This window comes from Leucopleurus acutus (genome assembly GCF_964270905.1).
Source record: "Leucopleurus acutus genome assembly, chromosome: 17".
Lineage (NCBI taxonomy): Eukaryota > Metazoa > Chordata > Mammalia > Artiodactyla > Delphinidae > Leucopleurus > Leucopleurus acutus.
Window position 1 is genome coordinate 59,484,436 of NC_139159.1, and position 15,233 is coordinate 59,499,668.

Consider the following 15,233-nt stretch of genomic DNA (forward strand, 5'->3'; position numbering starts at 1 on the left):
CAGTTCTGTATCATCTTGTTTAGACCACTGCAACGATCAGCATATGTGACTTTATTCCAAACTAAACTGTCTTCTTATTGAGGGCGGAAGATATATAACTGACCCTTAATAATGTGGGAGTTAGGGGCACCTACCCTCCATGCAGTAAAAAAAAATCCAAGTATAAGTTATAGTTGGTAATTTGTGTAGATAGTTCCTCCATATACGTGGTTCCTTTGTATCTGCGTTTTCATATCTATGGATTCAACCAACCACAGATTGTGTAGTACCATAGTATTTATTAATGAAAAAGTCCCTTGTATAAGTGGACCTGCACTGTTCAAGACCCGTGTTGTCCAAGAGTCAACCATGTATGTATGTATGTATGTGTCTGTGTGTGTGTGTGTGTGTGTGTGTTTATGTATATTCCTGACCTTCCCGAGGATTGTCTTCCTGCTGGGCTTTGTTGTGGTGCTGAGCTTCCTCCTGGGGAGCTACCTGGGGACAATGCTGGCACCAGGCTCGGTCACCTCTGTACCACTCATTAGTCATCTGGTTGGTGGTGGCCAGGTACAGACAGAAGCACAGGTTAATATATATATATATATATATATATATATATATATATATATATATATATATGTATATGTATATATGTGTATATATATACCTTTTGCCTATATATGTATATGTACTTTATATATAAATAGAAAGAGAGAGTTAGCACTTGTTGCAAACTAGATTGTTTTAAAACATTTACTCTCTTCTCCCACTTTTTTGGGCGGAATTCACTTTCCTACCTCTTTAAATCTGGGCTTGCCTATTGACTTGATTTGGCCAATGAATTTTAGCAGACAACAAGCAAGGAGATCTTTAAACATGGCTGTTTGGTTGAATTTTTATCCTATGCACTTCTGTCATTGTCAAGAAAACACCATATCTGGTCTAGGGCACTGGTGTCAGAAGAATGAATGATGCATGAATTCAAACTCAGCCTAGATCAGCACACCCTCAGCCTATACACAGACTTGTGAAAATAAATAATTGTTGTATAAGCTAATGAGTTTGAGAATGGTTAAGATTACCACTGTGTCCAAGAAATGATATAGTACCACATTCAGAAAACAATTTATTTATATAAACAGGTACCTCTTTGCACATAGTCAGATTGGCACTATTCCAAAATTCTGAATAGTTTTAGTTCTGATAGGTTTAATCAAGATTTCTTTCTCAGTTGAGATAAGCAAAAATAACATTGGGATTTTATTTAATCAAACAAATAACTTTTTTCTCCTCTGCCATTAAAGATCAAGTTCTAAAATATAAATATCTCACATATCTCACATCTTACCTTCTGCTTATAACAGATAAGGAAAAACATTTTAGTCTCCAATGATTCTTTTACTTGCATTGATACTTCACTTTCATTTGAAGTATCTTCCCCAGTTAAGGTGGATACAATGAATAACCATGAATATAATATGTATAAAATTAAATTATTACTGGCATTGAGGGAAAAGACACATTAATTTGATTAGAAATTGTGATGATTATTGATTATTTGACAAAGGCCCTGTACAACCTACAAAAGTGTATTTGTCAATCAGCCAACTATATATACCTTGGATCTATGGAGAAATATGAAGTGTGAAGCAATGTAGTGCAGGGGAAAGTGACCCTCTCAGAAGCAATAGCTCATAGTTCCACTTTGGGCTCAGGCACTGCCTATAATGACTGTGAGAAAAATCGATCTTTATGGGACTCAATTTCCTCATCTTGGAGGAAATGAGTATAATTGATTCAATTACCTCAAAAGTCTCTCCCAGCTCCAATGTTCTATGATTCCATTATTTAAGTAAATACTAGTCCCTGTCCTAAGGGGAAAATTGGAAAAGCTGTCTACCTGGGAGTGGGTGGAATGATCTTTTGCTTCCATGGAGAAAATGAATATCTTTCAGTCTCACAGATTCATATGTGTCTTTTGCAGCAAAGCATAACCTGCTCCTTCCTTCCCATCTCTCCAGTCTTATCCAGGACTACACCATAGCTTTTTCTCTTTCCATTTCTGCTACACATCCAGGAATTCTAACAAATGTACCTTGTCATCTATACACACTGGTCATGCTGTCCAGCTTCCAGCCTCAGTAACTCCTACACAGCTTCAGGTCTCAGTCCATGTTCACTTCCTTAGGAAAGGTCTCCTCGAGGCCTGCATTAGGTGCCTTGTTATAGTCTCCCAAAAGCACATTCTCTCTTTCATTTTTAGCACTCTTTACATTTACAATTATTTGTTAACTGTCAGTCTTTGTCCCATTAGACTGAAAGCAGTGACTAAGTCTCTTATTTTTTGCTGTGTACCCTATCCTCTTCATGATGCCTAGGCACATAGTTGAAACTCAATGAATATTTTTAAATAGACATGACTTTTAATATTCTACTGCCACTCATTCTCATTCTGGGGGTATAGAAACAAAAAGCTTAGTCCTCACAGCAGACTGTGATAAAGTCAAATTGAATATTTTAGGAGCAGTAGTTTTCTGAAGAAACTTGATGTATTGAATGTAAAAATAGAATAAATCCTTTAAGCTAATAAAAAGCAACAATGAAAATAATAATACTTATTCTAGTAAAGTTTCCATGGGTTATACTTAACAGTTGTCTTTATTCTGAGTGCAGATTGAAATGTTATCATGAAAATCCCACATATAATACTATGTGTTACTTAGTAGTTTTTCCAAGAAAGAGAAACACTTTTAACAGATTACAAGATTTCTTAAAGAAAATGAAAATGATATGAAGAGAAGAAATATCTCAAAAGACAATAATGAGAAAATCCAAGGGGGCTCACTGGTTCTGTGTTAGCAGACCACCACCAGATAGAGAGGTGTCACATCTGGAGGAGATTCTGAGAGAGGAGTTTATCTTGAGAACTCACACAAAGCATGTCCCGCTGATAGCGTATCAGTTTACTATAAGGAATGGATATTGAGTGTAATATTCTTGGACCGTATAATAAACATATCAATATTTAATTTACCAAATCTAATAAAAGAATGTTAGAACTCAAAGTAAATGCAGAGACTATTTTGTCCAAGCTCGTTTTAAAGATAAACTTTCCTTTCAGCAAGTATTGAATCAGTGATGTACATGGCATACCTTAGAGGAAAATAGTTATTCATACAAATGAACTTAGATTCCAATCTAATCACACAAACACTGAAATATATCTCTGTAACACGCTAATATTATGTTTGTATATTACAAATAATTTATTCCTAAAAAAACTAAAAAGTTTATTTTTCAGTATAAATAAAAATTATTTTCATTATTTACAGAGTGCATTTTAAGAGTCTGTTAAATCATCATTTAAATATGTTCTTTAGATGACTTTGATCTCATTAAATTGAATTCACTTGAATTAAAGAACAGGATATGGAGAAATAGGAAATATTTATAAATTAAAAAAATGATATAACTGTGCCTTACATAATTTTATTTCACTAATTTGATTTTATAGCATTGGAAAACTAAGAAATACAATACGTGGGAAGATTTGGGGGATTCATAAATTTCTAACAAAGTCTCTAAAGATCTTTATTTATCATTCATTCATTATTAGTTTTCTGCTTTAAAGTATAGTTTTAAAATTAAATATTTAAGAATCAATTGCTAATAACATAGTAATTCTTTAATACTAAAAGCCATTTTGGTTTAGCATTAATCTCAGTGAGCTTTTTTGCAGATTACAGTTTGATATATTTATTGGACCGTCCATTTGAATTGTGGTAAGTACTATGGGGGTATAATGATGGATTGTGCAGAATCTTTGTTTCACTGTACTAACTAAAAGGACAAAACCTACACACACCATTAGCTCTTTTGCCAGATACCATTGTATATCTCCACTATATAAATATCCTTATATGATTAATTCTTTTTTTAACTGACTCTAATCAGAAATATAGCAAGGCTTAATCTTGGGATTCTACGAATGGTGATTTTGGAGAAATATCCTAATAAAGAGATGGAAAAAAATCATATAAGTGGAACAAAATTTTAAAATTTCATATAATTGGAGAAAAAAAAGACTGTGTTCAGTTTAAATAAAACTCAGTCCCTCACAAGAACAAGTCAGGTTTTCTTAGGCAGGTACCAGCAGGATTAAGAAATAAGTAATTGATTATAACAAATTTTTACTTTGTACCACCTTTCTTAAGACTAAAACTGTTTTAATGAAAAAACAGAAAAATGAGTGCAATTTTCAGCACTTCTTTTGCTCCTTGGGTATAAATTTACCTTGTTATAATCTCTATTATATCACTGACACTCTTGTTTGTAATACCTCAACCTACTAAAAAGAGAAAAGAAAAACTTGAAATCTGCGAAGTACAACCACTTAAGCACTTCAAAAATAAATTCCGAGAATATGCTATTCTCTCTTCTACTTAAAGTTATTTTAAATGAAACATTGTTCTTGCCCTCTTGTCAAAAACTATCAAAACATTTTCCTCATAATCTTTTTCTTATTTCTCTCAAAATAATAATACCATTAAAAATAAAACAGCTTATATTAGTATTCATTTTGAAACATTACTTGGTAATGTTAGCACAGAAATTTGTTTACAGCTTCATTGGGGTATAACTGACAAACAATAAACTGACCATATGTAAAAGGTGCAGTTTGATTAATTTTAACATATGTATACACCTGTGAATCATTACCATAGCCAAGGTAATGAACATTTATCTATCTACCACAGAATGTTTCTCTGGCCCCTTGGTAATCAATTCCTCCAATGCCCCCAAAATAATCTGCTTTCTGTTACTACGAGTTTTAGTTAGCATTTTCTAGAATTTTGTATAAATAGAATTATGCAGGATATACTGTGTTTTTGTTTTTGTTTTTTTTTGGTCTGGCTCTTTTCACTGAGCATGATAATTTTGATCTTTATCCATGTTTTGCATATGTTAATAGATTTTTCCTTTTTACTGATGAGTAGTACCCCATTCTGTTTATATACTCACCTATGGATAAATATTTAAATTTCTTCCAGTTTGGGGAGATTTTTAAAAATATATATGCTATGTATACTTATACAAGTCTTTGTATAGACATTTGCTTTCATTTCCCTTGGGAAAATGTCGAGGAGTAAAATGGCTGGGTCGTATGGTAGGCATCTGTTTAAGAAATTGTCAAACTGTTTTCAAAAGTGATTATAACATTTTATGTTCCCACCAACAGTGTTTGAAGTCTAGTTATTCCACTTCCTCAGCAGGTCAATACTTTTAATCTTCACCATACAGTGGGTATATAGTGGTATCTCCTTGTGGTTTTAATTTGCATTGCCTTTATGATGATGATGTTGAACATTTTTTCCAAATGCTTTTGAGCCATCTGTATCTCTTTTTTGGTCAAGTGGATGGCCAGTTCTTTTACCAATTTTAAATTGGATTATTTTCTTTACCCTATTATTGAGTTATTAAAATTCATTATATACTCTGTATACAAGTTCTCTATAGGGATGCTCAAGATCAGGGTGCCAGCATGGTCAGGTTCTGGTGAGGACCCTCTTCCTGGCTCACAGACAAGCATCTTCTCTCTGTTTACTCACATGGCCTTTTCTCATTGTGAGTACTTGAGGAGAGAGAGTAGGCTCTGGTGTCTCTTCTTATAGGTCACTAATCCATCATGTAGGTTCCCCCTCATGACCTCATTTAAGTCTAATTATCTCCCTAATGCTCCACCTCCAAACCATCACATTAAGGGTTAGGGCTTCAACATATGAATTTTGTGGGGGGACACAAACATTTAGTCCATAGCATACAATATGTTTTTGGTCTGCTAGCTAAGAAAACTTTCCCTAAGCCAAGCTAACTATGCTTTTCTGCTAGTTTTTTTTTTTTTTTTTCCCAAAAGTTTTGTAGCTTTAGCTCTTATATTTAGGTCTATAATCCATTTCAAGTTAACTTCTCTGTACTGTGTGAGTTAAGGGAGGGTTGAGGGTTTTTTTGTTTTTCGGGGTTTTTTTTTTTGCTTTTTTTGGCACGTGGGTATACAATTTTTTCAGTATTACTCATAAAAAAAAAAAAGAATATCCTTTCCCCATTGAATTCTTTAGCACCTTTTCTGAAAATCAACTGACTGTATATATGTGGGTCAATTTCTGAAGTATTCATAACAGAAATCTTAAGAAAGAGAAAATAATCAAAAACATTTTACATATTTTTTCCATTATCCTGCAACATGATTTCAGTGATAACTAAACAAGATTATGTCTCAGTGTCATAATTAGCCATGTAGGAACCAAGGAATTGATGCTATTTTCAAAACATCTCAATAATCTCATGATATGATTTGAGAATTAAAAAAAAAAAAAAAACTGGGACCAACATTTAATTCATAAATAATGGCAGTAAGGCACAGGTCCTAAGATTAATAAAGAATGTTGCCCATTATGGATGTACACTGTTAGTAGAAGGTGATTACAGAACTCTAATATTTCTATGTTTCCTTTCCTGAAAAAAAGTAAAGAATGTATTGAATATTACTTTCTCAAATATAACTGTTCCTTTCTATGAGTGCACATTGTCCCTGGGACCCATCCATGGTGTTTTTCCACCCTAAAAAAAAAAAAAAATTAAAATAAAGAGAGAAATATATCTGATTCTGCAAGCATTGAACTGTAATATAGATCTTCCCTTTTTTTCTATGTTGAAAGAATTAAATAACAAAGAGATAGCAAGTGTGTTAATCAGGGCTTAATTAGCTATAAGTGACATAAACCGAACTCACCATGGCTTAAACAAGGAAAAGTTTATAGCCTTATACAATTGGAAAACCAAGGTCTACTATTCCCTTCAGGCACTTAGGAGTTTCAATTTTTTCTACAACACTGTTTTTCATTTTTTCCATCTGCTGGTTCTGCCGGCAACAAAAGTTGACCACCAGTAGGCACCAAGTTAAATAACCCTTAATATACCACCTCAGAAAAGAGATTTTCTTTCACCCACAATCTGTATCAATTGCCCCAGATCCTAAACTGTTAACCATATCAAAAGGAATTTTGATTAGTTCAGCCCAAACCTATAGAGCCATACAGAAGTGGAAGAGATAAAGTTCATCAAGCCTAAAGTAGTTCAGCTCTTAGAAGAAAGTGGAAGGATTGCTGGGCAAGCAAGAAAGCAGATGCTGGCAAACAGAGTGAGAAAAAGTATTTACTCTTTTGAATTAATTTATGCCGTAAATAATTTGTATAAGATATCTTTACTAATTTTTTAAGAAAAGTTTTTAAAAAAATAAACTATGTATGAAATGTCAATATTTGAAAACTATTATCTATATCCTAGAAAAATTTCTAACAAAATATAAATAATCAAAATTAATCCAGGAAAAGATATGAAGAGACTTATAGCCACAGAAAAAAATTAAATTTCCTAAATATTTACCTTTGAGTAAAAATGACAAAGTGGTTTTATAGCTAAGTTCTCTCTTACTCTCAAAGACAAAATGTACAATAAAACAAAAATTTAATTTACAGGAGATCCACTTTTAATGCTATCTCATGCAAAATCTATGGATGATAAGAAAAAGATATCTTTAGATCAAATCTGGAAAGTTTTTTTAGCAGGTGTTCCATTTAGAACCAACAGACTACTTAACAGAGAGCATGGTAATTATGAAAATTATTTTTAGTAGGCGAAGCTGCTAAAGTTATCTGCACATCAAAATTTGAAACTTCTCAAAATGAACCCTACTTCAACTTTGAGCTCAGGTTTTATATTATGGAGGATGCAAAAACACGATTTTCACAGTAGGAAAACTAAACTTTTGAGGACATACTTTACCCTGTATTACATCATATTATATAGGTCAACTCATTTGTTCAGCTTTATTGAACAATCATTAATTACCTATGATGATATAGCAGGGGCTTGCTAATGGAAATATAAAGATGAATATGATGCATTTCATCTGGTTATGTAGTATATACGATACAGCGTTTATAAAACAGAGTAAGAGTTCTTTTGTAATGGGGGGAGTTAAGGAAGGCTTCACAGAAGAAGAAATATTTGAACATTGTCTCACAGCATGAGTGATGTGATGCTGAGTTAGAAATAGAATATGGATCCAGATAGAATTTATTGAGTGTAAGGAGAAGTGTGAAACAACTTGCTGGGTTCAGAGAATTATGGATCGTTTTATAAAACTGGATAGTAGGGAGAAAAAAGGTGGAAGATAAGATCTGTGGAGCTTCTGCACTTCATCTTTAGGCAATAAAAATTTTGGAAACATTTTACGCTGTAGTGTAATATGATCACCTCCCTGCTGCTGGGAGATCATCATTAGCAGTGTGGATGTTAGACTGAAAGAGACCAGATCGAAGGGAGGGAAAGAATAAGGGAATTATTCATTAAGAATCTCCTGGGTTGGTTTGTTTCAAATCTCACTTTGGTGGATATCTGTATATGGATAGTTGGATATATTTTTCTCTGTCACTATATTATGATCTTCCTAAGAGAGAAAATATCCGGCTGTTGTTTCTTTTCCTTTTGGCCACACCACGTGGTGATCAGGATCCTATCTTAGTTCTCCGACCAGGGATCCAACCCCAGCCCCTGCAGTGGAGCATGGAGTCTTAACCACTGTACCACCGGGGGAAGTCCCTGGCTGTTCTTTCTATACTCAACAACTCATTCAGTAGCTGGCACATAGCAGATCCTTAGGCAGTACATATATTTTAAAATTATTTGTTGAAATCTGAGCAGAAAACAAAACAAAATAATGTTTAATTGTGCTACTTTACAAGGTACTTCCAGCTCTTGAACTGCAGTGGAATGGAGAGCAGTTCAAGAGTTGTAAATATCGACAGGTCTCCCCTGTGGCTCTAAACTGTTCGTGAGCTTTAATAACTGCGTTCTTTGCTGAAGCATTGTCGTTAATGATTAATACAGTTTCTAAGGTTTAAATCACTCCAGACTTTCTAACAGTTTAAATTTCTTAGGGTGAAGAAAATAATAAAGCCAAGAGGATTAAAATTTACAGGGGAAAAGTAAGGAAAAAGAAAACAATCAAGACATAGATATTTGCAACAGAAGCCGACCATTCTTTAAACTTTGTAACTTTATTTTATTTACTGGGGATAGATGTGGATTTTAAATGGAGGAAGAATATATTTAAATCATAATCAGGCTAACCTTTTTATTTTTTTAAACTGACATTTATACAGATTTCCTGAACTATTCAAATTAATATAGTATCAAATTTAGTCTCAAGTTAAAAACACAGAATGCATGTGTCCTGTCTCCCTGACAACATCATGCATTCATTTCCCCGTGCCAGGATACAAAGGCATGGCAAGCCGATGTCTGAAAAAATAAAGTCTGTTTAAAAGTTATTATTATGCAAGTAATAGAATTCTGTCTACTTAATAATCCATTGTTTAATTGATAAGATAGAGAATAATGACTTTTACAATAGAAAAAATAAATTCAAGCAGCATAACTTTCTGATGGTCTCTTTCACATTTTTATCTTTTAAAGCATAGAATTTAACTTAATAACATATACATATTTTCAGTCAGAATTTCAGAATTGCTTTTCTAATATGTACGCTGTGTGTATACCTGTATATCCACTGTCTCTATTTGACTTTAAAAAAAGTTAATTGTGGGCTTCCCTGGTGGCGCAGTGGTTGAGAATCTGCCTGCCAATGCAGGGGACACGGGTTCGAGCCCTGGTCTGGGAAGATCCCACATGCCACAGAGCAACTAGACCCGTGAGCCACAACTACTGAGCCTGCGCGTCTGGAGCCTGTGCTCCGCAACAAGAGAGGCCGCGATAGTGAGAGGCCCGTGCACAGCGATGAAGAGTGGACCCCGCTTGCCACAACTAGAGAAAGTCCTCACACAGAAACGAAGACCGAACACGGCCAAAAATAATAAATTAATTAAAAAAAAGTTAATTGTGTGTCAAAGATACGATTTCACAATGTTTGCATCTATCTCTTATAAATGGAACTAAAACAAAAGATTGTGTTACACACATGTAATTCATCATTAATCTGCAAAACTATCAATATTGGGATAGGCAGTAGCAATTTAACACTTTTGTGATCTGTAATTTACATAGGAGTTGATAATCTGAACACTGATACCATGTATTTGATCTGAGAGATACACTGACGAATTACAAAATAAAAATAGTAATAATTGGTACCCTGGATTCTTTAAGAAATTAAGTCTTTACTTTGTATTTAAGTATTTAATAATTAGTAGATTTTTTGCCAGGCAATTTGTATAAAGTTTATAAAATCACATTGTCTATTCTGGGAAAGGCTAGGAGTCCAGAGTGCCTAAAGCACAGGCACTGTATAGTGGACTGAGGGAGAGATTAGGTATGCAAAATATACACATTTTAAAGGGAAAAAAAAAAAACAATTTTATTTAAAGAAAAGTGAAATCAACATTTATAGTTAATTTAAAGAGGCAAGTATTTTGTTGAAATACATTCTTATATGCTGGGAAACTTTTATTTTATAGATACAATTAAACTTGAATTTAAAAGTATTCTCTGGTTTTATTAAGATAACGTATTTCCCAAAGTAGCAATTTATCATTACCTTTGTAGTTAACCTTGAAGCCAATAGATCCGACACTTTCATCTGTTTGAAGGTGCAGCCACATTTGGCTACTCATGCTTACTATCAAGTCTGGCACAAAGCTTCCAGTCAGCCTAAAAACGGATGGACAGAGAAGGGAGAAATGGATTATTAAAATATCCTCTGTATGAAAATTATGAGACAGATGTGTTTCTTAATACTTTCTTGGCTAGAAGCAAACAACTGTCAGATAAACTTATAAGACTGTGTTGTTATAACAGAACAAACAACATAATTTAGTGATCAAGGTTTATTATAAACAAGTACTATTTTATGTGTTTAACTAGGTTAGATCTTTCATATCCCCGAGGCAAGATGCTAAATTTTATTTTTTTAATTTATTTATATTTTTAAATTTTATTGGAGTCTAGTTGATTTACAATGTTGTGCTAGTTTCTGCTGTACAGCAAAGTGAAGCAGTTATACATATACACATATCCACTCTTTTTTAGATTCCTTTCCCATATAGGTCATTACAGAGTACTGAGTAGAGTTCCATGTGCTATACAGCAGGTCCTTGTTAGTTATATTTTTATATATAGTAGTGTGTATATGTCAATCCCAATCTCCCAATTTATCCCTCCTCCGTCTTCACCCCTTGTAACCATAAACTGTTTTCTACATCTGTGACTCTATTTCTGTTTTGTAAATAAGTTCATTTGTACCAATTTTTTTAGATTCCACTTGTAAACGGTATCATACGATATTTGTCTTTCTCTGTCTGACTTACTTCATTCAGTATGACAATCTCTAGGTCCATCCATGTTGCTGCAAATGACATTATCTCATTCTTTTTTTTTTTTACAGCTGAGTAGTAATTTACTGCATATGTGTACCACATCTTATCCGCTCCTGTGTGAATGGACATTTAGGTTGCTTCCATGTCCTGGCTACTGTAAATATTACTGCAACGAACACTGGGGTGTGTGTATCTTTTTGAATTATGGTTTTCTCCAGATATATGCCCAGGAGTGGGATTGCTGGATCATATGGTAGTTCTAGTTTTAGTTTTTTAAGGAACCTCCATATTGTTCTCCATAATGATTGTACTAATTTACATTCCCACCAACGGTGCAAGAGGGTTCCCTTTTCTCCACACTGTCTCCCACATTTATTGTTTGTTGATTTTTTGATGATGGCCATTCTGACCGGTGTGAAGTGGTACCTCAAGGTACTTTTGATTTGCATTTCTCTAATAATTAGTGATGTTGAGCATCTCTTCATGTGCCTGTTGGTACAGGGACATTTTGCCTGAAGTAGCTTCACACATTTAGGAGAAGGGACGGCAGGGTTAGGACCTGGAGCCTCTTTCTGCTCTAGAAAGTTCTACACCTATTTCATATTCCTTTTCATTTCTAGATGTCTATCTGCTTATCTTTTTATTCTTTGATACTTCCTACATTTCCTTGTTTTTTTTTTTTCATTTCCACAATTTCCAAAAATGTATTTGCCCTCTTATTTTTTTTTAACATCTTTATTGGAGTATAATTGCTTTACAATGGTATGTTAGTTTCTGATTCTGTGAATCAGCTATACATATACATATAGCCCCATATCTCCTCCCTCTTGTGTCTCCCTCCCACCCTCCCTATCCCACCCCTCTAAGTGGTCACAAAGCACTGAGCTGATCTCCCTGTGCTATGCAGCTGCTTCCCACTAGCTATGTATTTTACATTTGGTAGTGTATCTATGCCCATGCCACTCTCTCACTTTGTCCCAGATTACCTTTCCCCCTCCCCGTGTCCTCAAGTCCATTCTCTACGTCTGCATCTTTATTCCTGTCCTGCCCCTAGGTTCTTCAGAAACTTTTTTTTTTTGAAGATTCTATATATATGTGTTAGCATACTGTATTTGTTTTTCTCTTTCTAACTTCACTCTGTATGACAGGATCTAGGTCCATCCACCTCACTACAAATCAATTTTGTTTCTCTTTAATGGCTGAATAATATTCCATTGTATGTATGTGCCACATCTTCTTTATCCATTCATCTGTCGATGGACACTTAGGTTGTTTCCATGTCCTGGCTATTGTAAATAGAGATGCAATTAATATTGTGGTATATGACTCTTTTTGAATTATGGTTTTCTCAGGGTATATGTCCAGTAGTGGGATTGCTGGGTCATATGGTAGTTCTATTTTTAGTTTTTTAAGGAACCTCCATACTGTTCTCCATAGTGGCTGTATCAATTTACATTCCCACCAACAGTGCCAAGATACTAAATTTCAGATCATTGAAAATCTTACACTTCTTTTTGAACTGAAAAGAAAAAAAGAATCTATAAAAATCTTTAACTTGTTTTTTTAACACCAGGAATGTACTTCATTTTGACATTCAAGTTTCATAGAACTTTGTTCTAAAGAAACATTGTGAAAAATATTTAAGTACTGTGCAAAACAATAAAATGGCAAGGAGTATAATATAAACATTCGCAATACTGATGTCAGGCTAGTCATGTCATGTATGTTGTACTGGGAATAATTTTATTTTAAAGAATATTCTGCTATTGCATCACTGAATCTAGGCATTAATAATCTCATTCAGTAATGCTCAATTTTATAACCCTAACAGGAGAAATTACTTAATGTTTCCTCTGTCATTAATAATGTTTTAGTCACATATTTGAACTGAAGCCAAGGGTCATATAAAGCCGGAAAGCAAATGAGTAAATAAGATCTTGAGGGGAAAAGTCTTTCAAGAATACAAAGAGAAAAAAAAAATGGATTCACTGCTGAGTAAAACATCCATAATGACTAGGACTTCTAAATTACATACTAAAAAAATAGGTTTTTAAAAGAAGAAATTCTTAAGTGTTTACCTACTTTATTGGTAGAACCATGAAGATTTCTGAAAAATTGCATGAGGAGAAAAGTTATAAAGTCTCCCTTCCTAATAAAAAGGGTGCCCTAAGAGAGCAGTGTCCTGGATGGAGGCGATACTATAATTAGACCAGCAGAGGGCAACATGGAGGACTGTATCCTTGAAGCCACCATGGCAGCAGAATGTCCTGCTCACTGGTCAGCCACCAAAACTATAGAACATTATCAGCAGACTGCATTAGCAATACAGCTATGCCAGCAGTGCCCAGTGTTACAGAATTTATGGGAATCCATCACAAATGAACCCAGTTAAGTATTATGATTTAATTATGGGATTGTGAATAATATTAAGGAATAGTGTGAGATATAAAGATACTGTAAGATATTATAGAATTTTAGACTATATTCACTTTCTTCTTGCCAAAGCAAATTTAAAATTATTATAATGTAAAAGATACGAACACATACATTCTCTTTTGTAACATATGTGTATATCTGTATGTATTCATATACATACACATATACATTATCGTTTGAAAACTTTGTGGCATGTGAACTTTCAATTTTCAAATTGATGAGTTCAAAAGAACTAGTCTTTTGAGCTATGGTAAAGAGACAGGTTTATGGGCAAGAGTGAGGACTCAAGCTCAGAGACATGAAAGAAAGTAAAGTAAATCCATTATGAAATGGGCATGAGAGCTTAAAACTATAGGATGTGCATCAGCTATACCATATCAAATATGCCAACAATCTATCTCATAGTGAATATGATGAGATTAAATCATTCCTCTTTATTATGCCCTCCTATATCCATCTCAATCCTGAACTCTTTTACCAGCCCAAAACCTCTAGCACATATAAGTTTGTCAGTATTTCATAAAGAACAGCTAACATATATAGACTAATCGTTCCACTGCCAATTTGTTCTATTGGCCGTGATTCTACCTAGTTCCCACAACCCATTGGTGGTATAAGGGTAAATATAAATCTAAAAAAAAAAAAGGATTAAATTAAACATTTCCCCGATATCAGAAGGTAAAGGAAAATCCCCCTTTCTCTCTAGCATTTCTCTTACGAAACTTGAAATTATAAATTATAATGTTTGTTACAGATGTATGTAAATCTTTTAAGCTAAATAAGCCTCTTGTCAATTTTTGCACTACATGAATGACTTTCTTGCAGGCCTTAGTGTTACCTCTTTGAAATGTGAACATCAAGGAAAATGTCACCCTGTCTCCCTGTTTCTGTGGGAGTTTAAGCCTAGGCATATAGCTTCATGATGTTAATTTCCTGCTTTTCATAAAGATAGGAGAAGTTCTATTTTCCCTTTTGATACAGTCAATTAACATGTATGTAAATAGACTGTATCTGCCTGATATATAAAGGGTAAGATTTAGTTCTCTTTGCAATCTCTTTAGCAGATTGCCTATGATGTCCATCACAGTCTAGTTGAATGCTTATTCAATATTAAAACTGTTTCATTCTTTCTACATTTTATGGAGAGTCTTGACTGGGTTGGCAGGAGATTTTTTTGTTAATTATATTTCTCCAACAATTTGGTGATGAGGATGGGATGCAAATGGCAGTTCCAAAATTAAGTGGACCAGATGAAGTTCTTACGGCCACATAACAGTAGTTTAAGAGACCCTAAATTATAAAAAGTCTCCCTCCTAGTGCTCTGCTCTTTTGGAATACTAGCTAGATGAACCACCCTCTGCAAATTTAAGATTTTTCTATTGAGTAAGCATGGGTAAATTGGGCTCTAAAATCCCTTCAGGA

The 15,233-nt window shown here is 34.0% G+C and overlaps 1 protein-coding gene across 3 annotated transcripts in view; it reads right to left on the reverse strand.

Annotated features, from left to right (window-relative positions):
* CSMD3 (CUB and Sushi multiple domains 3) overlaps window positions 1-15,233 on the reverse strand; it is a gene marked incomplete at both ends in the record, with an annotated part of 1,083,475 nt that overhangs the window by 527,147 nt on the left and 541,095 nt on the right. For all 3 annotated transcript variants that reach the window (XM_082858355.1, XM_082858354.1, XM_082858353.1), the window contains one exon: window positions 10,598-10,710. In XM_082858355.1, coding sequence (XP_082714481.1) covers window positions 10,598-10,710 — 113 coding nt within the window. The remainder of the gene's footprint in view (window positions 1-10,597; window positions 10,711-15,233) is intronic.